Source organism: Podarcis vaucheri (assembly GCF_965113315.1).
Source record: "Podarcis vaucheri genome assembly, chromosome: 9".
In the NCBI taxonomy this organism is placed as follows: Eukaryota; Metazoa; Chordata; class Lepidosauria; order Squamata; family Lacertidae; genus Podarcis; species Podarcis vaucheri.
Window position 1 is genome coordinate 39,835,129 of NC_138767.1, and position 26,208 is coordinate 39,861,336.

At 40.7% G+C, this 26,208-nt stretch overlaps 1 protein-coding gene across 5 annotated transcripts in view; it reads left to right on the forward strand.

Moving 5' to 3' along the window:
- The window catches only part of DCLK2 (doublecortin like kinase 2), an 84,308-nt gene that overhangs the window by 43,930 nt on the left and 14,170 nt on the right, over positions 1-26,208 (forward strand). For all 5 annotated transcript variants that reach the window (XR_014223383.1, XR_014223384.1, XM_082237632.1 and 2 more), the window contains 6 exons: positions 2,473-2,567; positions 10,429-10,501; positions 12,922-13,030; positions 18,294-18,351; positions 20,624-20,743; positions 21,911-22,057. Coding sequence is in view for 3 of the 5 variants with exons in the window: in XM_082237632.1 (XP_082093758.1) it covers positions 2,473-2,567; positions 10,429-10,501; positions 12,922-13,030; positions 18,294-18,351; positions 20,624-20,743; positions 21,911-22,057 (602 nt within the window). In the remaining 2 variants the exon portion in view is untranslated. The remainder of the gene's footprint in view (positions 1-2,472; positions 2,568-10,428; positions 10,502-12,921; positions 13,031-18,293; positions 18,352-20,623; positions 20,744-21,910; positions 22,058-26,208) is intronic.

Sequence of the window (26,208 nt, forward strand, 5' to 3'; positions counted from 1 at the left end):
GTGTTTTTTATTGTGTGTGGAGTATGCTTGCTTGCCTTTATCCCATGTGCTCTTCTGGAAGGTAGGTTGCATATTGTGCTAGTCCACCATTTCCTCCCACTTGAACATAGCTACTGGGAGGTTGCTTTCTGTGGGGTGGAGTATCTCTGTGGGGACCCTAACTATGGAGTCCCAGAACCAAGCAGCGTCTGTATGATGTCCCTAATTTCTGGGTGATAAGGACAGTGACAGGATTTCAAGGTCCCTCTTGCAGCCCCAAGGGGGAGGAAATTCTCTTTCCATGTTGTAATGTTTTGTTTGTGAGCCAGGTGGGAAGCTGTGCTGCTTGGGACTCTGAGGCTGGCTCAGGTAATGTACACTAATACCATTAAAGCACATTCAAAGCCCGTTTTCCCTCTCAAATAACTTTGGGCACTGTCGTTATGGGTTGCTGGGAACGGTAACTCTGTGAGGGAGCAAACGACAGTGCCCAGAATTTTTGTGGAAAATAATGGGCTTTGAATGTGCTCAAAAGGCATAGTGTGTCCACAATCATAGTTTCAGGCTAAAGGGACAATGGAAGGATTAGTATTAGGGAGTGTAATAATACAAAAGTGGGATAAGGCGTATGCATGAACATATGAAGGTCAGAAACATGTGTTTTCTATAGGTAACTATTTTTAAAACACAGATTCTGGGGATGAAGTGAAAACAGCAATAGAGTAAGATCTTCCTACTCCCACAAATGTTAACTTCTTCTAGAACAGGCATGTCCAACTCCCAAGAAAATGCAATTACTCCCAGTACAAAAAAGCTGGCAGTGATCTACCCATTGTCCTTGCCAATTTTAAGCTTTTTTGGGGGGGTGGGGAGCCAAAGTTGTGGAGCTTTTTCGCTAGAAAAAGCTGCGCTTACAATTTCGTGCAGCAACGAAGCAAACAGCTAACACCAGGGACGGGTGGCAGGGTCACTACTAGCCCGTGATCGGCTAGTAATGTGAGGCGATCGACTTGTTGGACATGCCTTTCTAGAACATCTTGGAAGCTGCTTCTTGCATCTTGGTGGAAAGATGCTAACTTCTACTTATTTATTTACTGTATCTATACATAATGCCACAGAATAACAGTTCCCTGTGCAGTCGCATCAGCAGCTTGGCTCCTAAATATTAAAGAATTAAAAGAAAATTCCTTTTTAAAAGCAGCTAGTTTGGAAGACTTGGTTTGCAGACAGGTTCATCACTGCAGGCATTCACACAGCAAAAACAATGGTGCCTGTTAAATGAATGTTCTGTTACCCATTATAGATATTCTTTACACAGCTGAAAAAGTGTAGGTGGTAACTAGCATTTCCATGGAAACCGAATGTCTAGCTGGCAGGCTAATTTTTTTTCTTAAAGGAGCAGCAGTCCTTAACTGAGCTGCAGTTGAAATCAATCTTGCTCTTTGGAACATTTCCTCTTACTACTTCTTCCTTGGGAGACATGGAATATATTGTTCATCAGAGAGCCTTGCAAATAAGCTAATAGATGGTGCATGTTAAGAGACTTAAGTTGTGTGAAATGGTGGAACCCACTTCAGACTGAACTGAAGGGGAAGCAACATATTTTCACATATATAGAAACCGCTCAAAATTAAAATATGAAATGTATTTGTATATTTAAAAGCATACTAATGGGAAGCTGGTTCTTGTCAAAGGCATATTTCAACATAAAAGGAGATGCAAATAATTTTTTCAAGTATTTTATTTTTAAGAGAAATGATCACATAGAAAATAACTAAGCATGGGTTTGTTTGTTTTTTTTGCTTTTATAATTGTTCTTGGTAATTTGGGTACAGTGTACTCTGTAATATATTAAACTGCTCTGTGGCCATGATTATTTTTCAAGTACCCATTGGTTGATGTGACCTGATAACCTTGAAATGTTCACCATCACCAACATTTTTAATTCGTGGAAGAATGTACCCAGCACCATAGAATGTTGATATATTGCCATTGTTGAGTCAAGTGAAAAGTCATTTGGGCTGTGGTTGAAACATCACAATAGGCTGTAGGGACATGGCAAGCTATGTAGACAAGATCGAGAGTCTGAAGACTATAAAGTATTGATAGAAGAGGAAGCTAAAGGATAGTGTGGCTAGATGAAGGGGAAAGAGTAGGCAGTGTGCCAGAAAAAAATGTGTCTTTGAGTAGGTAGAGAGAGAGGGGGAAACCAATGATAGAACACAGCTGTGGAAAGAAATCTTAGATCTTAAGAAGGAAGGCTCAGCTGTGTGCTTGTTAGTCTTAGCAAGCCCTTGGTCACTGCATCGTGCTGCTCTTAAGATAATGCCTAGCTTTATGTACGGTATATTTTATTGCTAGCTGCTCTGTTTAACAAAGATTAACAGAATATTATCTAAAAGGAACATATCATATCTTAACAGGAATTTCAGCTTTTGTTTTATTGGCGATAACAACTTCTTTTCCTTCTTTTGCCCTTGTTATTCCCAATAGTAAACGGAGCTCCAAGTAGCCAGCTTTCAACTCCCAAATCAACAAAATCTTCTAGTTCCTCACCAACAAGCCCAGGCAGCTTTCGGGGACTCAAGGTATGTTTTAGAAAGTTTGCCCTATTTCAGCTTAAATACTAATTCTGCTTTGGAATATTGCCTTTGTGGTTGCAAGAAAACACCAGCTACATGCTATATTAATCAATGATTTAAATATATATATATTCCATTGCAATGTACAATGCATGAAAGCAGTTGTAGAGTAGTTAAAATGTAGGCTGAACCCAATATTGCAATGCGTAAAATAATCTATTATTCTGGTTTAAACTCTAACCACTGGCTTAGAGAGCTGCCCTAAATTGGGCCAAAAAGCAACAGGGGGCAGCAAAGGATCCACCAGCCAGGGTGGAAAGTATGGGGGGGGACTCCCCCACCAGCTCCAGGCTACCATTGCTAAGAAGCCTGTCCCTCAAAGATCCATGGGATGTAGTATCCAGCAAATCCAAAGCCTCTGACACCCTGAAACTCCCCATTTCAGGGCTTGCTGCTGCCTACTACCACTAGCAGAATTGAAAATGGAAGTCTACTGCCCGTGGAGGTGAAGCTGAGCCATCTGCCATGGTAGAGAAATCTGTCCCATAACAGAGCTCCTTTCCATTACCAATCCGTCAGGGGCCAGGGGTTAGGGCTGCACTCATAGTTGTGTTTAGTAAAGTTTGTCAGTACAGTCAGTAAGCTCCATCTCATCCTTCATTGTCGATTTTGTTTATTTATACACAACGTTTTTGCAAGTGTGTACTTGACAGCTTGCAGCATTTAAAAACAATAACAGTGTAGCACCATAATCGACTAAACCTTAATAAAAAAGGCCATGCAGCAAACCAAATACAGTAAAAACAAAAACCATAGAAAGAGGAATGCCGTTTTGCATGCTCAATTTGTTTATATTTAGTGCATGTCTTAAAAGACAGTCAGTTATTGAGAGAATTAGGGTAGTTAAAATCCTTTATTTTATCTCTCCAGTATGCAGCTGTTTGGGTGTACACTTCAGCTGTGCTTTGTTCACTTGGGTTCTGAGTAATCTTAACTGATATATCTGAATTAGAACATGGCTTGAGACAATGCTTGTGTCTGCATCTGGAATGCATTCCCAACACCCATGCTTCTGGGAAAATGTCCAACAGGAATATATGCCGTTCAAATAATTTAACCCCTAAAGTACTGCAATTACAAGTATACATACCACTGAACAGTTGGATACTCTTGATAAAATTTTATTATGTATCTGCTTGAATTTTGTTCTGTTCACATGCTGTCCATGAGGAGGAGTAAAATTAAACTTTTGTTTGTTTTTAAGTGACTTATTTATTTTATCATTTCCTTGAGAGATCCCTATGACAACTGAGCTGTGGTTAGGATGAAATAATGTGTAGGCTGGTCTCCTTGAAATACTTGGTTTCTGTGCACTGCCTGGATCATTCTGCCATGTCTCTTCATTTAGTGATGCTGAAGCTCAAGCATGGCAGAAGATGCATGTCTCCATCTTTAATTTCTGCCTTTCCCTCTGTTGTAACTTAGTACTCATCCTAGCAAAATTGGTAAGGAACGATCAGCTGAAAACCTTGCCTTGTCATCTCTATTCGGATTTATATCCTATACTTCATTTGAATTGCAATAAACTGGGGGTTGTTTTTTTAATTGTGTCAGCTGTGGGTTCTTGAACATGTTGATTTTGTGTGTACCTCCTTTTGCCTGTTACATGGCTTGGATTGCTAGAAGACTCTCAACTCATGATATGCAACTTAAAAGGACTGGCTATCTACATCACATTCATGTAGTTTATTTATTCATTCAAGTAATAGATTTGTTGTTTCAGAACAGTACTGCTTACCAGAAAAACACCACATCTCCGCAACAAATGTCCCTACTCCCCACCCCACTGCCTTAACTGGAAAGCCTACTTACAGGGATAGGAAATCAAGGGCTATAATTTGTGCAGCTTCGTTTTTGCTACTCAGCACAAATGCTGAATTGCTGATTCACTGAAAAACTTGGCACCTGCCCCAATATAATTGCATCCAGAAGAATACAGGACAATGTTCTTTTGACTGGCCTGAAAGTGAAAGAAAGACAATTAGAAATTGTATTACTCTTGTTAGTTTTAAATAGATCTTGATTTAACGTATGTCGGCAGCAACAACAAAAAATGCATCCAACAATTCTCGAATATGTTAATTCTCTAGTGCTAACCTCCTTTGAAAGATTTCATTAAGCCCAATAGACTCTTTGAGATGAAAGAGAAGAATTTATATCATATTAGAGTACTTGGCCTTCCTTACGGTTGGCTGAAGAGGCTAATTGAGAGCTGCTTTGGGTACCCTTGCTTGTCAGCTCCAGTAACCATGGAGTTGTGAAAGGAAGAAGCAGCACAAATATGTTCGGCTGTGCTGGGAATGCAGACTGCGGAGTTCTTGACCAAGCTAGGGGCAGGGGCAAAAGAGTAATTGACTTAAGCCAGCTGATTGGCTGAGCCCTGCTCTTCCTAACCAGCTTCTGGAGAGGAGAAACTGTGTACAACTCTGCTCCTGCTGGCCAGCATTCAAGACCATCTTGCAATTCTATCTTGAGCTGACTTGTAGCTGGGGGTCCTCCATCTATGCAGGTATCTCTAGGTGCTTGTCATTAATTCAACCTGCAAGTCATGACCAACACCAATCAGCCAAACTACAGCATAAAACAGACTGCATGGAGTTGGCAAAAAAGAGGGGGCCACAAGGGCAATCAGAGAATACTGCCAAAATAATTCTACTCAGCCCTCCAAATCATAAGGCATGTAGGATGCCATGCTGAAAAGGACTGCTCATGAGGAGGGGGCAGCAGTGCCTTTTTAGTGGCACCGCTTCCTTGCTGCATTGTGGGCCAAGTGCCAAGATGCTGCCATATTCCCCCCACCACGTGATCTCTACTCTAGAATCACATGGGACTGCAAATATACTCCCTGCTTGATATGGCGGAGCAGCTTTCGTATAGTGCCAAACCATAGCTTAGCGTTAAATGCAAATGTTGTCAATTAGGCTGAATAATGTAGTCTATTCTAGTGACTTGGAAAGGAGATAACAACATAGTACATTATCTAAAGATTACCGTTGTTATTCTGTGTCCTGTGACAATTGACTGAAATTGAAAAGTCTAAAATAGTTTAGCTTTTAATCCTAACCCCACATACCTGGTCATAAACCTCATTGAATTCAGTAGAATTTAGTGCTATGTAGACATGGTTTAGACTGTGCTGTTAGTTGTTTGTTATCTGAAAGATCATTTTCATCCACCCTAGTTTTAAATTTCATAGCCATGATACTAATTTTTATGGTTCTTTGCTTTTAAGGAAACAAAATCTGTGCTTTTAAACAAAACAACTGAACTGAGCAGAAAATAACCAATAAGTCAATGCAATAAATACTAATCTATTTTGTCTGCCTTGTTTCTGGTTCTATTACAAAAATATCTTCTGAAAGAACTATGTTATATTATTTTGGTGCAGGAGCCATCCAGGGCATCATCATCAACAAAAAATGTACAGATGTTGTTGCAGCCATCTTGCATATTTGTCTGGCAGACAGTGTTATTTTTGTCTTTCTTAAACTTAACTCGCTGTCAGTGATCTAGTTTGTGTTGCCTTTTGCTGTCTTGATAATGTAGCTTCTGTTGACTGCTTTGGGCACATATTGGTGTCCTGGGAAATCTTACAATAAAACCTGATCTGCCAGTTGAATTATTGCCATTATTGCTGGTGAAATGATTTAAAATATTTTGCTGCATAACCAGGCACTGAAAATGCTGACCTTGCATTCCCTTGTGCTGTCCAATATCATTTTGACAGATCTTGAGCTCAGGCTAGAGAAGTATTTTAAGCACCCTGTGACAAGTGATGAAAGTTCGTGTGATAATCTTTTAAATGAGAATACAGTGAAGACTGAAAAGGGCAAAGACATTATCTGAAAGTGAAACAAGAAAACCAGGAGGGGAGACAAAGAAGTTGGAGAGAATTTAAAGAGGGGAAACTTGTTTTCAGAAGTGCTAGCTAAAAGAATTTCAGAACGCATACTCTTCAAGGAGCAATCTTGAGACTTCCAAATTCTGCAAAAGCAGCCCATGTAAATATCATTTACAGTGGTGCCTCGCAAGACAAAATTAATTCGTTCCGCGAGTTTTTTCATCTAGCGAATTTTTCATCTTGCGAAGCACGAAATCCCATAGGAATGCATTGAAATTCAATTAATGCGTTCCTATGGTCAAAAAAGTCCAAACAAAGCCAAATTTGGTACAACAAGAGTTTATTAAGTGCTCTTTAAAGTCACACATACTGTAAAGAGCATTTCACAAATTGAAGGAACAATAAATTAAGTTTCTAAACATGACAGAAAAACATTTAAAAATCAACAAAGTGTACAGTACATTTTCTAAGACTCTGGGGGACAACTCGAAGAAGGTTCCTCTTCCACTCTTTGCTTCTTGCTGAAGAACCTGTCCATGGCCTGCTGCTTCATCCGCCTTTTCAGCACCTCCCTGAAAGGCGACATGACCCTCGTATCAAAAGTGTTCACAAGGTCATGTGCCACGTGCTTGTCAGGGTGGTGCCGCTGTGCAAAAGCCTGCACATCCTTCCACTTCATGCAAATGTCTCTCAGTTCTTTGGAGGACAGCCGTTCCTCAGTTGCTTCCTCCTCTTCCAGCGAGGCCTGCTCCTGCGCAGCCTCTGCCTGCAGTTCGACCAGCTCCTGGGTGGTCAGCTCGTGGTCGTGCTCCTCCACCAGCTCGCTGATGTCCTCCTCTGTGACCTCCAGGCCCATGGTCCTCCCCAAGGCAACAATGTCCTGCACCACTGTTGACTCTGGTGCATCAGAGTCACTTGGTGCCACACAGTCTGGCCACAGGCTGCGCCAAGCGCAATTCAAATTTCTCTGGCTGATCCCGTTCCAGGCCATGGTGATCATCTTCAAGCAGGTGACGATGTCGAAGTGGTCCTTCCAGAATTCCCGCAGGGTGATGGTGGTGCAATCAGTCACCTCGAAGCATCGCCTGAAAAGCTCCTTGGTGTAGTTTTTTGAAATTGGCGATGACCTGCTGATCCATCGGCTGGAGCAGTGGCGTGGTGTTAGGCGGCAGGAACATGATGCTGATGAAGCTGAACTCCTCCAACAAGTCCTCCTGAAGGCCTTTAGGATGAGCAGGAGCATTGTCCATCAGAAGCAAAGCCTTCAGCGGCAGGTCGTTGTCCAGCAGGTACTTTTTGACAGCAGGGCCAAAAGCAAGATTGACCCAGTCCACAAACAGCACACGTGTGACCCAAGCCTTACTGTTGGATCGCCACATGACACTCAGCTGCTCCTTGTCGACCTTGTGTTTCTTGAAGGCCCGTGGGTTCTCCGAGTGGTACACCAGCAGGGGCTTGATCTTCAGGTCGCCGCTTGCGTTGGCACAGAAGAGCAGGGTCAGACGGTCCTTCAAGGGCTTGTGGCCAGGCAACTTGGCCTCCTCCTGTGTGATGACAGCCCGGTCTCGTCGCAGTTGAAGACCTGCTGTGGAACGTAGCCCTCCGTCCTCACAACCTCCAGGAACTCCGCTGCAAAGTCTTCAGCCGCAGAAACATCAGAACTGGCAGCCTCTCCATGCCTGACCACGCTGTGGATTCCAGATCTTGTCTTGAACCGGTCAAACCAGCCTCTGCTTGCCTTGAAGACTTCTGGCTCGCCTGAGGTTCCTGGCTGTTCCCGGACAAGGTCTGCGTGCAAGGCCTTGGCCTTCTCACAAATGACGGCCTCAGTCACTGTGTCCCCTGCATGCTGCTTCTCTTCTAACCAGATGAGCAGCAACTTCTCCACCTCCTCCAGAACAGCTGGGCGGTTCTTCACGATCCTGGTGACTCCCTTGGCTGCATCAGTCGCAAGGATCTTCTCCCTCATCTTCAGGATGGTCCCGATGGTCAATGGATTCCTCCCGTTCTCCCTGGCGAGGTCTTTCACACGCATTCCACCGTCGTGCTTCTGGATGATGATCTTCTTCTTCATTTCCAGCGTAACCTTCGCCTTCTTCCCTTCGCCGGCCTCTGCAGCAGCAGTCTTCTTGGGTCCCATGGCAGCACAGCTCCTACCTTCGCAAACCCCCCAAAAAATAAATCAGTGCTTCACATCCAAAAAATTCAAAAGCACCCAGCCACCCACCACACAGAAATTCAAACCCAGAACCAAGTCCTTGAATTCCAAACCCCCCAACCCAAAATCCAACCCCCCCCAAAAAAGTTTTAAAAGTTTAACTTACCAAATGGCTGCAAAAGAAGTGTTGGAAAAGCTTCAAGAATCACCAAAGTCTTCAAAAACCTCAAAAAAGGCTACCACACTGCGTGCTATGAGTTGCTCCTCGAAGTCAAGTCGCAACTGCACCTCTTCAAGCAATGCAACCTGGGTATTAACGGTTTTAAGAAAAAGGAAACAAACTTGCAAGACGTTTTCGTCTTGAGAAGCAAGCCCATAGGGAAATTCGTCTTGCGAAGCAGCTCAAAAAACGGAAAACCCTTTCGTCTAGCGAGTTTGTCGTCTTGCGAGGCATTCGTCTTGCAAGGCATTTGTCTTGCGGGGCACCACTGTATCTGTCTGGCCTTCTTTGTGGTGCCAGATAGGTAGAAATATTTGTGTAAGCTGCTTCAGCTATGCTACCTAATTTCAGACTTTCAGATTGTTCCTGAAAAATTGACCTGTGTTGCAAAACACATGGAGCTGTAATAAAGCCTTAGTTGGCACTTTGGAGAACTATTAATTGAGAGTGAAAATTATGCTTGAAATTTATGTATTTATTAATTAAATTTGTATTCCTCCCTTCACCCATATATCACAGGGTGGTTCAAAACACAAAAATACAAAATGAAAATACAAAATGCAGAATAAAACAAAAGCAGAAGCAAAACAAACCAGTATTCCCCTTCCCACAGTCACATGTTAAAGGCCAAAAACCTGGTTGAAGAGAAACCTTTTCACCTGGTGCCTAGAGATACGTAATGAAGGTACCAGGCAAGCCTCCTTGGGAAGAGGATTCCACAAATGGGGAGCCACTGCAGAAAAGGCCCATTCACTTGTGGCCATCTTCTGGAACTCTCCTGGGGGAGACACCTGAAGAAGTGTCTGGCTCAGTTTATATGGGGACAGGTGGTCCTTGTGGTATTGCGGTTGAGGGTTGTTTAAGGCTTTATAGGTCAAAAACAGCACTTTGAATTGAATTAGCAGCCTGTGCAGTTAAGCCAGAATCGGTGTAATATGCTCATGTCGTCTGAGCTTGGGCTCGTGGTTTGTTTCCCCAAAACAAAGCAAGCTTTGTTCTTGATTCACAGTATTTTGTCTGCCTATGGTTGTGAACTGGGTCAGTGACTGAGATCCATGAATATGTTCCCTGAACTGTCTAAAGATGGTTTGTTCTTGTTTTCAGCTCTTCTTTTGTATTCTCTGGATAGGCAGGTGACATTCTGGTTAGAAATTAAAAGGAAGACGATCTCTTGGGAAGCATTCAGTTACCTCATGTGCATCCCTTTACACTCTGTTGTTGCTAAATGGATCATAAGAAGTAATCAATTAGAAGTGAGAAGGAATCAACTACTTTCACATATCTAGTTACAGTGTATTAGAGACTTGGCACAAAGCAAATACTGTTGGTGTTGTATAGTGCAGGGAAAGTGGAGTTTGCGTAGTCTGATTTGAATGCAACATGTCATTTAAAAAACCCAACCAGCTACTTTACAGAGGTTGTATGTTTTGGCCATTGGAAATATTAGTAAAATTGTGTTTGGCTTTTAACAGATGATTGTGTAATATTAATTTATAGCACAGAAGGCTGTTGGATGTTTTTGTTCCTAATGTGATTATTCAGAAGCATATTGAACTGCTGAAGTATAAACTCTCACATTTTTTCACAGATTCCACCACATTGTGGGTCAACGTGCAATGTGAATGGTGTGGCTGAACTATCTCCTTGCCTGAGTCCTGAAAGTAAGAATGTGTATTTTCAAGTTCTTTTATGTTAAATGTCTGTATTGGAGATAATATTTCAGTCTAGAAAAATCAATTACTATTATTTTCTATTTTGGTAATATGCTTGTTCACACTACTGTATTGGTATTACTTTGCACTTTCCTATTAGGCCAAAGATGATCCATAGAGGTGAGGCTATTCAATCTGGGGAACCGGGTTCGCGTCTCCGCTCCTCCACATGCAGCTGCTGGGTGACCTTGGGCCAGTCACACTTCCTTGAAGTCTCTCAGCCCCACTCACCTCACAGAGTGTTTGTTGTGGGGGAGGAAGGGAAAGGAGAATGTTAGCCGCTTTGAGGCTCCTTAAAGGGAGTGAAAGGCGGTATATCAAATCCAAACTCTTCTTCTTCTTCTTCATTAATTCATTCGACTCATTAGAGCTTTTTACTCTAAGGTGTCTTGACAATGACCACCCCTTCGCATGCCAGTGGCAATGAAAAGAAATATAGCAGACTTTGAGATAGGTTTGGGTTTGTATTTAATATATGTCACCAGGTACTGAATGGTTTACTGATAGAGCTGGGCCAAAATCTGCCTTTTCTTGCCCAGAAGTTTTCTACCCCTCTGAAAGGGGCCTCCATTTTCCTGCAGCATTCTCAGGCCACTTAAGGATTTATGTAGAATGTTGGTGGTTACAGAATTTTGAGCTTACCTTAGGATTGTGAGGCATCCAAGGCATGTCTTTTCTTTCCAGTAAACGTTGCTCTAGCACTCTGCAACCTCCCCCTGGCTACACTTCCTGATCTTAAAAAACCCAAAATATTTAAATGGTTATTTCATAATGTCTTCAGTTGAAACATGGGCACCTAGGAAGTCTGCAGAAGCCAGACAACTGATGAGATGACAGACCCTCCAAGTATCCCTATTTTCCAGGGATGTCCTTGATTTAGAAAAGCTGCCTTAGTTTCTGATTTGATCCCAGAATGTCCTTTTCCTTAGGCTGTCCCTATTTTCATTGGAGAAATGTTGGAGGGTATGGAGTTATTCGACTCCCGAGCTGTCTGAAATCCTGTATAGGGAAGCTTTCTTAATGTTTAATGTTTTATTATGCTTTTATATATGTTGGAAGCTGCCCAGAATGGCTGGAGCAACCCAATAGGATGTGTGGGGTATAAATATCATTATCATTATGGAATGGGATGTCCCTATTTTCATCAGATAAATGTTGGATGGCATGACATGATTTGCAGCATAAATAAAAGAAAGGACACCCACAAGACTTCTTGGCCACGATAAATGTTGGATGGCATGACATGATTTGTAGAATAAATAAAAGAAAGGGCACCCATAAGACTTCTTGGCCACCACAAAAGATAAGCATGACCAAATACCCTGAACCTCATCCATGAGAATTTCACTTAATATGTTTTATTTCCATGTGAATTTTGTTTTTCTGAATTGAAACCATTTTCTCATTAATTGTGAGAGAGATATTTTTAACACCACTAATTATTAACGATACAGGGGAGAACTGTTCCAAATTGCTCTGGCAGAAGAGTTGCATCACACAGGGCAATTTATCAGTTAAAGATTAAATGGAGATGTGCTGGCCATTTTGAAAGGGAACATTTAAGTTGTCTTAACCTCCTCTCCAAACATCTCGTGGTATTCTGAGTTTTCGTTTTAATGTTTATATTGTACTTGATTTGCAATGGACACACAAAATGTTAGCCTTCATTTACATAAAAACCAATTTAGAATATTTCACTTTTGGTAAGCACACCTTGAGATAAAGGTACATATTTGTAAAATTTAGGCAGCATTTACAGGTATTATGTGTTAATGCTAAATTGTATCCTAGCCTGAGAATGTGGAGAATGGTAGATACACATCCTATCTCTGCTGAGTAATTTCCCTGTGACAGAAATTGTCATGAACGAATTCTCACCTAGATTAGGGTGATTCAGGTGACTGGAAGTAATAATGCAATATTTCATGTATATTATAAAATTATTTTATTCTTCAGTCTTGCCAGAACACTGTGATATTTGTGCCACTTAATAGCTCTGCAACAGAAGCTGAAACAATGCAGTTTGTTGAACAACAGAACTAAATGAAATGGTAGCTGGGTGTTGATCCTTACGTGGAAATGTTGCTGCCTTTTGGAATATGTTAAAAAAAAAATCTTACATGAAAAATATGTTTGGATGCTTACCCTCTGATTTGCACAGCAAGGTCATATAGCTTGGATTAAGCCTTGCCAGCTATTCCTTTTTGCTTTAGATGCAAATGTGAAGCGACAGATACTTAAAATAACTGTTTTAAAAAACGATTTTGCAGCTTAAGATATAGCCCTACTGTAGGGTTGAGGTCAGTAAGGGGCAATCCATATTGCTCACATCCATGTTTAGCTTACTTTTTGCCCTTTACATCTTGCAGGTTTGAATGGAAACAAATGCTCAGGGACATCAACTATTCTTGAGAAATACAAAGTGGGAAAGGTGATTGGAGATGGCAATTTTGCTGTGGTAAAGGAGTGCATAGAACGGTGAGCAAGAAAATTGCCCAGCTATTCATTTTTTACTTAGCTGCAACTTTCCCCTCCACTGTGCATTGAGCATATATTAGAAAATTGTTATATTTCACAGACAACCAGGTGCCTTTTGGTAAATCATTTGTTGTAAAATGCAAGAGTTCGTGTAGGTATCTATCTATTTCATATGTTTGACACCTCTGCCTGATGTCCACTTCATCAGCTATTACACTGGGTGAAAAGGATAATTACAGTGGTGCCCCGCAAGACGAATGCCTCGCAAGACGGAAAACTCGCTAGACGAAAGAGTTTTCCGTTTTGGAAGTGCTTTGCAAAACGAATCTCCTATGGGCTTGCTTTGCAAGATGAAAATGTCTTGCGAGTTCCTGCGGGGGTTTTTCCCTTCACCCCCTTTTTCTAAGCCGCTAAGCCGCTTATCAGCTGATCCGATAAACTGATAAGCTGCTAAAAGCCGCTAATAGCGCTAATCCGTCAATGGGCTTGCTTCGCAAGACGAAAAAACTGCTAGACAAAGAGAATCACAGAACGGATTCTTTTCGTCTTACGAGGCACCACTGTAATAACCATAAGTAAGCAAACCCTGGTGTGTTGGATATCAAATTAAACAAACGTGAAGGTCTTGGGAAATACATATTTTAAAAATTGCTCCACAAGTTTTTGTCAAGCATAAGAAAAAGCCGAGCCAATGAAAAAGGAAATGCATTCATGCTCCATGCATTCATCTAAATGTAGACCAGAGGCGGCTGATCAAGTTTTTTTTAAATTATTTTTTTATTGTTAAAATAATACACATATATTACAAATATACAAACATACAAGCATATATTTCATACAGTCCTTAAAGGTGTTCAAACATACCTACACTCATTCCCACAGATAATTCCTTTTCCCATCACCATCCACCACCCCTCACCCCACCTTTGTGTTAGACTTCCAATCTACTCAGTTGCAATTTCTTCCCACTTCTGTTACTTTCTTTCACACACCTTTAACCTACTTTCATACTTCTTTTTCTATTATACATTGTTATCCATCTTATTTAGTATTTCAGTATTTGAAACGGAACTTGTTTATTCTAATAGGAGTTCTGATTTTTCAATATGGTTTTGCAAGTATCTTTTAAACACCTTCCAATTCCTTTCTATCTTCTCTTTTGAGATCTTTCCAATTTCTCCCATTGTTTTGGATATATTGTAGTACTCCAATAATTTGGATCAAGTTTTTCTTTGATGCCCATTTCCATTATTCCTGAGGCTAGGGCTGATGGGAATTGGAGGCCAGCAACGTTGAGAAGGCCACAAGTTAGCCACTCCTGCTCTAGATCACATTTCCATACACACATTCTAGTGGAAATCTATATGGAAATATAGGTTTGGATGCTAACTTTAAATAGTTCACTGAACAAAAGTGCAGCGTCCAGTCCTCCCCTCTGCAGCCACATGCACGTAACACTCAAAACCTCTCTTTTGAGAATCGGAGAGGCCATTGAACAAGATGGAGGGGGGAGATTTGGGAACATGGTGGTGAGGCGATGGGAGACTTCCCTTCCATGAAGTTCCTTAAGTCTTAGGAGACCAAGGAGACAGGTTTCTGAAAAGGGAGATTTAGCAAAGTGGGCATGAGAAGGAGGAACGGATCTAGCAGATGGTTTAGGGATGGAAATATGGAGGAAGATGAGGCAGGGCCAGCTCTGATGGGAGTAGGAAAAGAGGAAGCAAGGGAAGTTTAAAAGTTCAAATGGGGGAAGCAGAGGCCAAGGAAATAAACCCACGTAATCTGGAAATAAGGAAAATAAATTCAGTCAGTCCTTATGGCCCTGCACACATTTTATTGTAAATGTATTAAGTAATTATTTATGTATTTATTGGAAATTCTCAGGAGGCTATTTTGAGTTCACCCTTAAATATTTTTCTTAGTTCCTTTCCCCTGTCAAAAAAACCCAAAACAAAACAAAACACCAGCATTCCAAGCTAATATAATCAAATCCCTTACGACTTCTTCACTTACAAAAATATTAAGCAACTTTTTCTCAAAATCCTTCACTCAATACAGTGTGCTTATGTAAACCTTGCTATGTTTCCCAAGCCAGCTTTAAAAAGCAAATGCCCCTGGAGCTTTTACAATATTTCTCTTGCTTTCTGCAGATCCAAAAACCCTTCAGGCAGGACGATAAATCTAAGCAGTATACAGCTTGAAAAACTTACATACTAATGGAAACGGAAACTTTCCCTGCCAGAAATCGGGAAAGTAATTGGGTGATAATTACAAACAGTGAAAAGACAGAATACTAATTTTTTATCAGGTCTAGACCCTATCAAGGCAGAAGGCTTGGACATGGAACCTAGAGACTTCCAAAGAGGAGGGTTTCTGTTTTGGTTGGGTACCATATAATGCACAGGCAGTGCACCTGAAATGGCACAATTTGTATTGTTGCCTCTTTGAGGAGAGCCCTTGTATAAAAAGAGGTAAAGGTAAAGGTAAAGGTACCCCTGCCCGAACGGGCCAGTCTTGACAGACTCTGGGGTTTGTGCACCCATCTCACATCTATTGGCCGGGGGCCAGCGCTGTCCGGAGACACTTCCGGGTCACGTGGCCAGCGTGACAACGCTGCTCTGGCGAGCCAGAGCCGCACACGGAACGCCGTTTACCTTCCCGCTGGTAAGCGGTACCTATTTATCTACTTGCCCCCGGGGGTGCTTTCGAACTGAAGAGGAGCTCACACCAAATGGAAAAGTATTCATGGATGATAGTAATATATATATAATCAAGTTACTATTCACGAACCCAGTGTTAGGAGTTGCAGTGAACTCTGTCTAGTTACTCTACAAGTACGGGAGACTCCCCACTTCAGACGGTCACCCCCCAAGTCATAGAAGGCAACAGTGGCTAGCGTACTGTTCTTCAGTCATGTGAATGGGCCCTGCTTTTCAGTGGAATATTGCTTTTATAGGCTACTACAATTCAAATCGTCATTAGACTAACTTCTTCATAATTGTCCAAGTATTCAAGAATAACTGGCTATGTTACTGAAAAATCCTCCAGTTTAAAAGTAAAGGGCAGCTTTAAAAGTATAGGGTTATTCTGGAGGTGGCTTTCATAAGTGGGAGAACTCTTCTAATGTTGCAAGAGCTTCTCATGTGAAAAGAGAACTTTAGCACAAAGCTTCCATGAGCACAAAGTGTTGTGCAATCTCTTCGGCAAGGCCTTGTACAATGTCTCAAGCTGTGCTAATACTACCGTATTTTTCACCCCATAGGACACACTTTTTCCCCTCCAAAAATGAAGGGGAAATGTGTGTGCGTCCGCTGAAGCCTGGAGAGCGAGAGGGGTCGGTGCGCACCGACCCCTCTCGCTCTCAAGACTTCGTGCGGCTCTCCGCAAGGCGCGGGAGCCTTGTGGAGAGTTGCCTGCATGCAGAAGGCTGGGCGCACTGAGCTTAGCACACACAGGCTTTGCGTGGCTCTCCGCAAGGCGCGGGAGCCCGGCGCTGCGCTCCCACGGCTTGCGGAGAGTTGCCTGTTCTGGGGGCTGGGGTCGGGGGAAGCTCGGGCTTCCCCCGCCCCAGCCCCATACCTGGGGGGGGATAATTTTCCCCCTTTATTTCCCCCCAAAAAAACTAGGTGCGCCTTATGGGACGGTACGTCCTATAGGGCGAAAAATACGGTATCTTACACAAAGTCTTCCTCTAGTTCAGCAGTTCACAGAATACTGCCACTACCATAATTTACCTCGTGGGATGCTGGAGCCAATGGGCTATGTCCTATCCCATTGGCTCCAGCATCCCTACTCCCAAATCTACACTTCAGGTAAGACCAATCATTCTACTTATTCTGTTTGCACACTTCTGGATGCAGCCCACTGTAATCCCTTCTCAAAATACTGCTCAGTCAGGTACTGCAACCTCCCTTTTGTCCTCATCTGTATCCAGTTGTAACTATGACAACTTAGCAGACGCAGCTATGCTTTCACACCAGGGATGCTTTGCTGCACTGTATTATTCCATAACAACCATCCTTACTAAATGCGATTCCAGTGCTATATGCTTGTACAGCATGAAACTGATTATACCTGAAGCAAAATATCTTCACCATTATTACTGCTGTAGCTGCTCATACTAACTGGACACTATTGACAGTATTTATTTATTTTTAAATCCTGCTGCTGTCAAGAAGTCTTATACAGTAGGAAGGAATGGGGTGTGTGCTACAGCTGGACTGTATGAGCCATTTCACACATTACGTGGGTGCAGACCAGTGTAATCTTCTGTACTCCTGGCAAAGAGTTGCCACAAAACCTTGCTTTTCAATGAATGTGCAAGTTCTCTCATGTGCTAATTACTTTATTAAGTGTGCCCTTTAAAACAAACCCAAAAAATCCTCAACGGAAACCTTTAAAAATGCAGTGTGTGGTGAATTGCATTCTCAGTGAGTTTGTAGTAAAAGTAATTACCAACCATAGAGTCATTTTCATTTGAGCATGCCTGCAAATGCGGTTTCATGTTGATGAGATAATACTACATATACCAAGAACCTTAATGGCCACATCTTTCATTCTGTCTGATCTTCTTAACGGTCACTTTTGCAACCATTTTGAAAGCCTTATACCATAAAATATTTTTAATATTCTTTTGCTAAAGTCTTATAATACTAGATTTAAAATGTTTCACCTCTTAAGCCTGCAGGACTTAAACATAAGTGGAAATAACTATCCATTGTAGTTTTCAGGACATGATATTTAGAACGGAGGTAGCAGACTTCTTAAAACAAAATTTCACAGAAATCGGTAGAATGGCCACAGAATATTTCTCGTATAGGTTGTCTTCAAATAATTTTTGTGGTCCAATAAATTTTATACTACAGAATAGCTGATCTAATTTTGTTCAATAAAAAAAGTTAAAATGAACCTTTCTACCCCTGAGACTTTGAAATACCAATCCTGTAAAAATTGCCACACTACTGCCAGTTAAAAAGAGCTGAATGAAAGGTACAGAACATCTAACATTAAATCAGGGACAAAATGCGACACATTAGGTCACACTTGAGAAAATCATAGTAGAAAGCCTGCGTTTGGTAGTCAAGGCAACAGCAGACATGACTTGCTGAGAAACAAAATAAAAGCAGATATACCTTCTTTTTGTCATCTGTTCACATTGATGAAAGCAATTTTATCATCACTGTACATTCAGACAAAAAACCCACATGTTGAATAAATCTTTGCATTTCTGCCTGATATTCCTCTTTTGTTTCGCTCTTTGTAGGTCTACTGGGAAGGAGTATGCACTGAAGATTATAGACAAAGGAAAATGTTGTGGAAAGGTATGAGAGAATATAGAGCTATAGTATTATAAGGTGGGGAGATGCTTCCATAGTAATCTTACCTGATTTCAAGTAAAGGCAGAATTATAGAGTTTTAAACTCACAGATAGTTAATTTGTCTAATTTGGCTTCATTTACAAAAAGTATTTAAATTTACAATTTATCTGGGCAAATCCCGCCAACCATGTATGTATATTAATTTTGTAGAGCTGCATGGATATTCACAAAAATTATGCTTAGTCAGATGTAACAAAACATTAATCAAGATAGCATTTACATTGCTCGTGAATTTATTATTTGTAAGTCAGCAGAAAATGTGTCTCATCTGCATCATTAATTTAACAAAGACAAAATAATGGATGGTGTTTGGGGTCCAAACCAGCATCACTAGGACAACAGTGGGTAATTCTAAAGTGCTGCTTCAAAGGGATTGAAGTTTATGTTCTATATAAAGAAAATGCATTAAATATATGGATATATTTTACTTCAGAGTCTTGAGAATGAAGGTAAGTATTTTGGAGTAAAGGTGTTTCCAGAATTTGCCTTTAAAGAGTTGCACTGTAATGCACCTTATAGACCACAATAAGAGATTTTCACATACCAGCCCAGCATTTTAAATCAGTCCTATTTTAAGAAAACAGATGTTTTATCAGTGTTCTTTGTTTTATGTATTTAAAAATAATGTATACCGAGCTGCAGTGTAAATCTCCAGATGGTAACCACAGTATATTAAAAACCATAAACAATGTAAAACAACAAATTTCAGAATAAAACACACACAGTAGAGAATGCTTAAACAGTCCAAACTTTGAAGTCATAACGAAAGCATAACAGGAAGGATGTCATGCTGCCTTTCATGAAAGGACATTCCAAAGTTATGGGGCTACAACAGAAAAGACCCTGAACTTAATGTAAGATGATAATTCTAAGCACAGCCTCAGTGATGCATGGGGAAGGAATGTTCATATGTGAAGAGACTTTACTGAGGGTAGTTAGAACCAAGAGCCTTTGATATTTTCATGGAGGTGAAAATATTTGCTGAAAGGGGCATCTCTTCTTCAGCATAGACTAACAACCGTTTGTTTGGTTCCAGAAGCTTCCAAACTTCTTGCAGCTTTGCCAGAGGGAAGGAAGAACATTAAATCCCAACCATCCCAATAAAACAAAAATACTGATGAAGCTATCTTCAAAAGCTTCTTACTAATTGTCAGTAGCTACTTGTCAGCGGCACCATGCACAGTAAATTTAAATAATCATTAATAGGTAACACTTTAAATATCACTAGTCTCTAAATTTCACACATTATTTGATATTTATTATACTCCTCCTGATACACAGTTAATTTAACTAATTATAATAAATCCCCTCATTTTCTCAGTTGATCTGATTTATTCTTTTAAGGTTTATAACTATAAACCATGTTTTAAAAACCCATTCATATTTTGTTTTTCTTTTCTCCAGCACACGGTTGTTTGGAGCAGACATATATGTTTGTTCCAGAAAGACTTTTGATGCTCTCACATATTGGGTTTCAAAGGTGCGATCTGTTTAAGCCACGTCTAATGTTCCACATCTTCACAGGAGGAAATGCACGCACAGCATGTGGGTTTTTAGTAACTAAATAGTTAGGGTAAAATTATCGAAACTTCACAGATTTGATGCAAATTGACTCCCCAAAGCCATTTGTTCAATGGTATTTTATGGTGTAGGACAAATCGCATCTAATTTTTCAGGCACTGCTCATGTTCATCAGTCGTAGAATGCTCACATGTACTTCCCGCAGGGTTTTCCACAAATGCATGAAGTGCATGTTGTTAGAATGTTTGTACTGTGATAAAGGTGAGGTTTCTGGAATGGTTGTTTTGGTGTCTTCCAGAGTGTTACAGCAACCATGGTTAACTTTAAAATAAAGTGGCTAGCCTTCCTGGAGCATACCCAATTGGTTTCTTGTAACTGAAAACGTCTAAAGATTTACCTGATTTAATAAAATGGCATGCCTTGTTTTTCATTTTTAAATCAATTTAATGAGGAACATTTTGGAAGCCCTTGGTAACAAAGGATTTATTAAATCGTTGAGCCTATACCTATGTTGCTTCACTAGAGATGTCTTGATAACTACACTGTAAATGTTGCGGAGAAGAACAGTGGTGGAAAGCTGCACTTTAGGAAGCTGCTTTCTCATGTGAAAACTGTATCTTAAAACCACATTGTTACAAGGAGGATTTGTCTTGGTTTGTTTTTCCCTTCCTCTCCTCTACCCAATAATAAATAGGAACACTTGATTGAAAATGAAGTCTCCATACTGCGCCAAGTGAAACATCCCAATATTATCATGCTAATAGAGGAGATGGATACTGCAACCGAGCTCTACCTGGTGATGGAGTTGGTCAAGGTGAGAGGCTTTCCATCACTGAATATGAAGATATTGAATGTTCCAGGGTCCAGTACCTCTGCATAATAGTCATGGTACAGAAAACAATGTTGGGACGCCATGGGACTTTCCTCTCCCATCCTAAAGTAGTCCCCAGCCCACTTTTGAAATTCCTGTTCAGAGTGATAGCTGGTGTTCCTATGTGCCTTAACATGCAAATTTTGTAACGTGAAAATAATAATTATTTCTGAAGTCTGATTCTGACATATATGATCGTTATATACATTGCATTTACATACTAAGTTATCATGGATATCCAGATGTAGAAATTTGCTGCGCAGTAGTGTTATGTTTCTGCACTGTTTTAAAATTGCAATTTAAAATTAATATTAGATTGGCATGTAACCACCTATGTATAGCATAAACAGCCACCACATCATAAATTTGCAGGTTTCCTTTCTCCCTCATTTTTTTTAAATGTAGGAATTCTTTATCCAGTTCTTATTTACTTTCAGATTTCACTTCACATTTGGCAGAAGTAGCCCTTTAAAGTTAAATAAGAGCATTTTTGTGTTCAATTTATTTTTCTTAATATTTACCTCTGCTAGAAAGCACATTAAAAAAACCAAACCTGTGTTGTTTGCAATTAATGGTTGAGAATTGTCAGACTTTAGAGACTTATGCCAATGAGGCAGGTCCGCAACACATGTAAAGCCCATTAAAAATGTCTGCTAAGATTTCATTATTTTATATTTCACTTTTGTAGATTTGATTTTTTAAAAGGCATTCTTATATCTCCCAGTAAACATGGCACAGGGATTTTCAACATTCATAATCAAGCATAAGGGATTTGCTTGTCTAGTATAATGAAGTTAGGTGCTCCTAAACTCCATGAAAATCATGCATGTAGTTTAGCACTGTGGTGCTTTTCTTAGAAGTAAGCCCTACTTAGTTGAACGATACTTCATTTACCAGCAAGAGTGCATAGGAATGCAATATTAAGCACACAGTGAGCATTCTAGTTCCACTCATTTTGGTGAGGTTTAGGTATGTGCAGCTTTCACCCTATTGCTTCCATTGTGATTTCCCCAACATTGCATAATGGGGGGATCTGATTTTCCTTCAGCAGTTATAAAACATGATGTATTTTGTTTTGTTTTAATTATTTGATCCTCCTGACCATTACAGGGAGGAGACCTTTTTGATGCTATCACGTCTTCAACAAAATACACAGAGCGTGATGGAAGTGCAATGGTCTACAATCTAGCCAGTGCACTGAAATATCTCCATGGTCTCAGTATCGTTCACAGAGATATCAAGCCAGAAAATCTATTGGTATGTTGCCTGTTCCATGTTATTCTCCCATCTCTTTGCCACGTTAACGCAAATTCATACCTATATGTTAAGCACTGAGAAGCAAAGGGGGGTGTATGTGTGTGTGTGTAAATAAACACAAATAACAGTGTGCCTAAATTCTATCTGCTTTCATAAAATATCAAAAACAATCTATAACAATACTTTTAAGTTTAAATATTACGTTGTTAATATTACAGCGACAATTTGTTGTTGACAAAGGACAACTGGACATATAAAGGGCCCCATTACCTTCAGTAGCTTAGGGCCTCATCAAACCTAAATCCGGCCCTGGTTATATAACATCTAAACAGAACTCATCCAATAATCTGGCCGCTTAATTTTGAACCAATTGAAGTTTCCGAGTCATCTTCAAGGAAAGCCACACCTGCATCATATTGCAGTAGCCTAATCCAAAACATGAGAAGATCTGTGTTAATGCTTCCACTTCCCACACGTTAAGAACATTTGAAACCAGATCAGAAGGCACCATGGCAATCTCCCTACACAAAGACATACATTTGATTTGATAGCACTTCTAATAAATGCACTAAAAAAAAAAAAAAGCTTAGTGCTTGCCTGACGGCTGAAGTAATAAAGTGAGACTTGAACACAAACAAACTTAAGTGCTATTTCTTGCACGTATTTACTTTAAATTCAATAAGGTGTGGTTTTTTTAGCAAATAAGTAGCAAATTAGCTGACAGTGCAGTCCTAAGCAGGTTTGCTCAAAAGGAAGCTGGTTTTAATGGGACTTGTTCTCTAACAAATAAATCTGCTCTGGCTGGTTGGGGAATGCTGGATGCAGCACAGGGAAAGGGAAATCAGGGGACATGCCTCCCCTTCTCTTTCCACAGCTGGAAACATCCAGAGCAAAGCTATGTTTAGGGGATGGAATCACTAGCAGTGATTCCAACAAACTCTGGAATGACTTGACATGAAATCCAGACATGAGACTATATCATATATGAGGGATTTCTATTTTGTTTTGCCAGGAGAGGGGCATTAGGAGAGATATACAAGTAGAGAGAGAGAAAGAGAGACAGACAGACAGACCTTTTTTGTAAGCAAGTTTTCATATATGAAAAGTGAAAGTGATAAAACCAGTATCTATTTTGTGAAGTATTTTATCTCTTTAATAATGTTTCCAGTACAAAAATATCCTTAATAATAACTTAAAGCAAATTTAATGTGAACATTTTAATGCTTATGCTTGATTTGTTTCTCTTTGTGGAAAGTGCAGCATGCAAGAACTGAGCGCTCACTTAGAGGTACAGGCTGTGATTCACGATTGTTGATCCTGTCTGCTTTACAATAATAACAATGACATCAGGCACTTAAGTGAGTTGAAGCTCTTGGGCTAATCTGACACTTTAAGCTCTCATTAGTAATCAAATCAGGTATAAATAGGCACAGATGCACTTTTCACTTAGAAAGCCTAAAGAGATTACTTGACAGATGCCATGATTGGCAGGTTGGAATGACATAATAGTTCTTAATGTAAATTATTTCTCATCATTGAAATACATTTAGTTGCTAGATATAATGTCAGCCACTTGTCTGATTTGCATTCAACTTTACCAGTTCTTCATTGCTATATGCATATAAAATAATGGATCTTATATGTGATGTTTTGTCAGGAATCATGAGACTTTCTTTTATGGCTGTGAGGTACTGCAGTGCATTACATTTTTGTTTATTTAATGAAAAAGGCTTTCTGCTAATAATTGTTCCCAAGAGTGATAAACAAACAGAAAAATCAACAATAAGAACTCACCCGATAAAACGATATGATATAATTCAGCTATACATAAATCGCAACATAATAAATAATAAGAATTATTCTTATAAGAAATCATCTTAAAAATATGCAATAAAAAGTTTAAACTAATCTTCTAAAGCTAAGTGAACATTGTTTAGTTCCTGCAGTTGTTTTAGCAGGGGTCTTTGGGTCTTGGGAGAATGTCCTTCTGTTATGTGGGGAAAGGGCATTGTCATGAGTTTGAGAGTGTCAGACTCCTCTAAATTTCTTGATCCATTAAGTGTTAGAATTTTATCAAGGTCTGGGGTGTTAAGATGGGTGCCAGACTTCTAATCCCTGGATCTAGCAAGTGTTAAAAGCTAACCAATCAAGGCTCGCCTCCTGGGTGATGGGCCATTGCATGAACCAACGGGGCTCAAGGGGCTTGTGTGAGATGACAACTGGGTGGGGGGCCCCTCCCTTAACAGATAAAGCCAGAGTTTAGAAAGTCATTTGAGCTAGAAGCTGGATTCAAAAAGCTGCAGGCTGGAAAGGCAGAGAGAGAGAGAGAGGCCATGGCTATGGGAGAAACAAGGCCCTTTTGAGGTAGAAGCGTAGAGTTGGAAAGGACCCTAAAGATAATCTAATCCAAACCCCTGCAATGTAGGAATATGCAGTTGTCCCATACGGGGATCAAACCTGTGACCCTGACATTATCAGCACCATGTTCTAACCAACTGAGCTATCCAGCTTTGAATTTGTCAGTTTTGTTGATGATGGAAACCCCTCCATTGCAAACTCAGGTTGTATATATGTGTAAACTAACCATATATCATAAAGACAACACAGTGTGCCTCATTTCCAGAGGGAAACATGAACCCTGGGTAAACGCCAACCGTTTTTCATAAGGCCTGGTTTCCAGACCCTTGATCACCTTGGTTGCCCCCTTCTGCACATGTTGCAGCTTGTCACCATCCTTCTTAAATTGTGGCACCCAGAACTGGACACAGTACTCTAGGTGTGGTCTGACCGAGACAGAATAGAGCAGGGCTATTACTTCCCTTGATTTGAGCACTATACTTCTGTTGATGCAGCCTAGAATAGCATTAGCTTTTTTAGAGCTACATCTCACTGTTGTCTCTGTTGCACCTGCATGATTATCTCTATCTATTTGCACTATCAGAAATTTTTCAACAAAGCAAAGTCATTCATATTTTGCCATGACTCAAAGGAATAGTTTTAGCAATCTTTCTATATAACGCACAGAGCTAGGGAGATTTTTCAATACATAAGCTAGCTTTTCCCAACCTGGTGCCTTCCTGAAGTTTCTGACTTCAACCCCAGCAAATCCGCTCCACTTCCCAGTGGGGAGGAGTTACGGTGGACCACGTGGCCACCCACTCCCCACCGGGGGTGGGGGACTCTGTCCCCCGTTGCCTGGGGGATCCCGACCGAATGATATATGGCTGGCTGACATTGCAGAGGGCCTGAGGCATTGGTTACAGATGTGAGGGTATTTGGCGGCGAGCCTTTGGGGCTCTTGTGGTGGTTAGGCATTGTTTGACCTTGTGGGGGGGAGGGGAGGTGTGACCATCACCTGCCCCTCCATGCTTAAGAGTATTCCGTTAAAGGAATCCGGGGGTGTTGACCTAGTCTGAAGCCTGGCTGGCGGGCTAAGGCCTTGGCACGACCCCAATGGGAACACCAGGGGGAGCTTGAGTTGGTTTGCATCGACAGGGCTCCCTCTACCGGTGGCTTACCCTTACTGGGACTTTCTGCACAATGGGCAGGAGTCAAATATAGTCAGGTCCAATCAATGCCTAAGCCAATACCGCTCACATTCTGTAATCTCAATAAAGTTGTGGCCAAAATTTGCCCTATAACATAAACCTAATATCCGTGTCCTCGTGTGAGTTATTTCCAACGAGGGGGTGGCTGCGGGGTCTCGATACGCAATCATGGTGAATGGTCAGAGACGTGGGCCAAAACATCTGAAGAGCACGATCAGGAAAAGCATCTCTTGCAGAGAGCTGCTTAGAAGTATATGTTTATTATGTTGCTAACTAAGAAAAAAGGCACACTGGGCAATTAAACAGGCATATTTTAGAGATGTAGTTGATCTATGGTATGCCCAATGGAACTATACGCCAATCGTTTTATGTACTTTCTTTTACTTCTTCAAAGAGTTCCCTGACAATATAGTTCAGAAGTAAGTAATATAAGAATATAAGAAGCTCTGTAAGGCCTTCTAACACTTCCCTCAGAATATCTTCCCCACCATTTGATTCTTAGTCATCGATTTTGTAACCAAATTTGACTGTTAAACTATTTACATGCTTAAGTAGGCAGCTGCTTTAATTAGACTTACCCACAGACTTTGCTAATTCCACCCA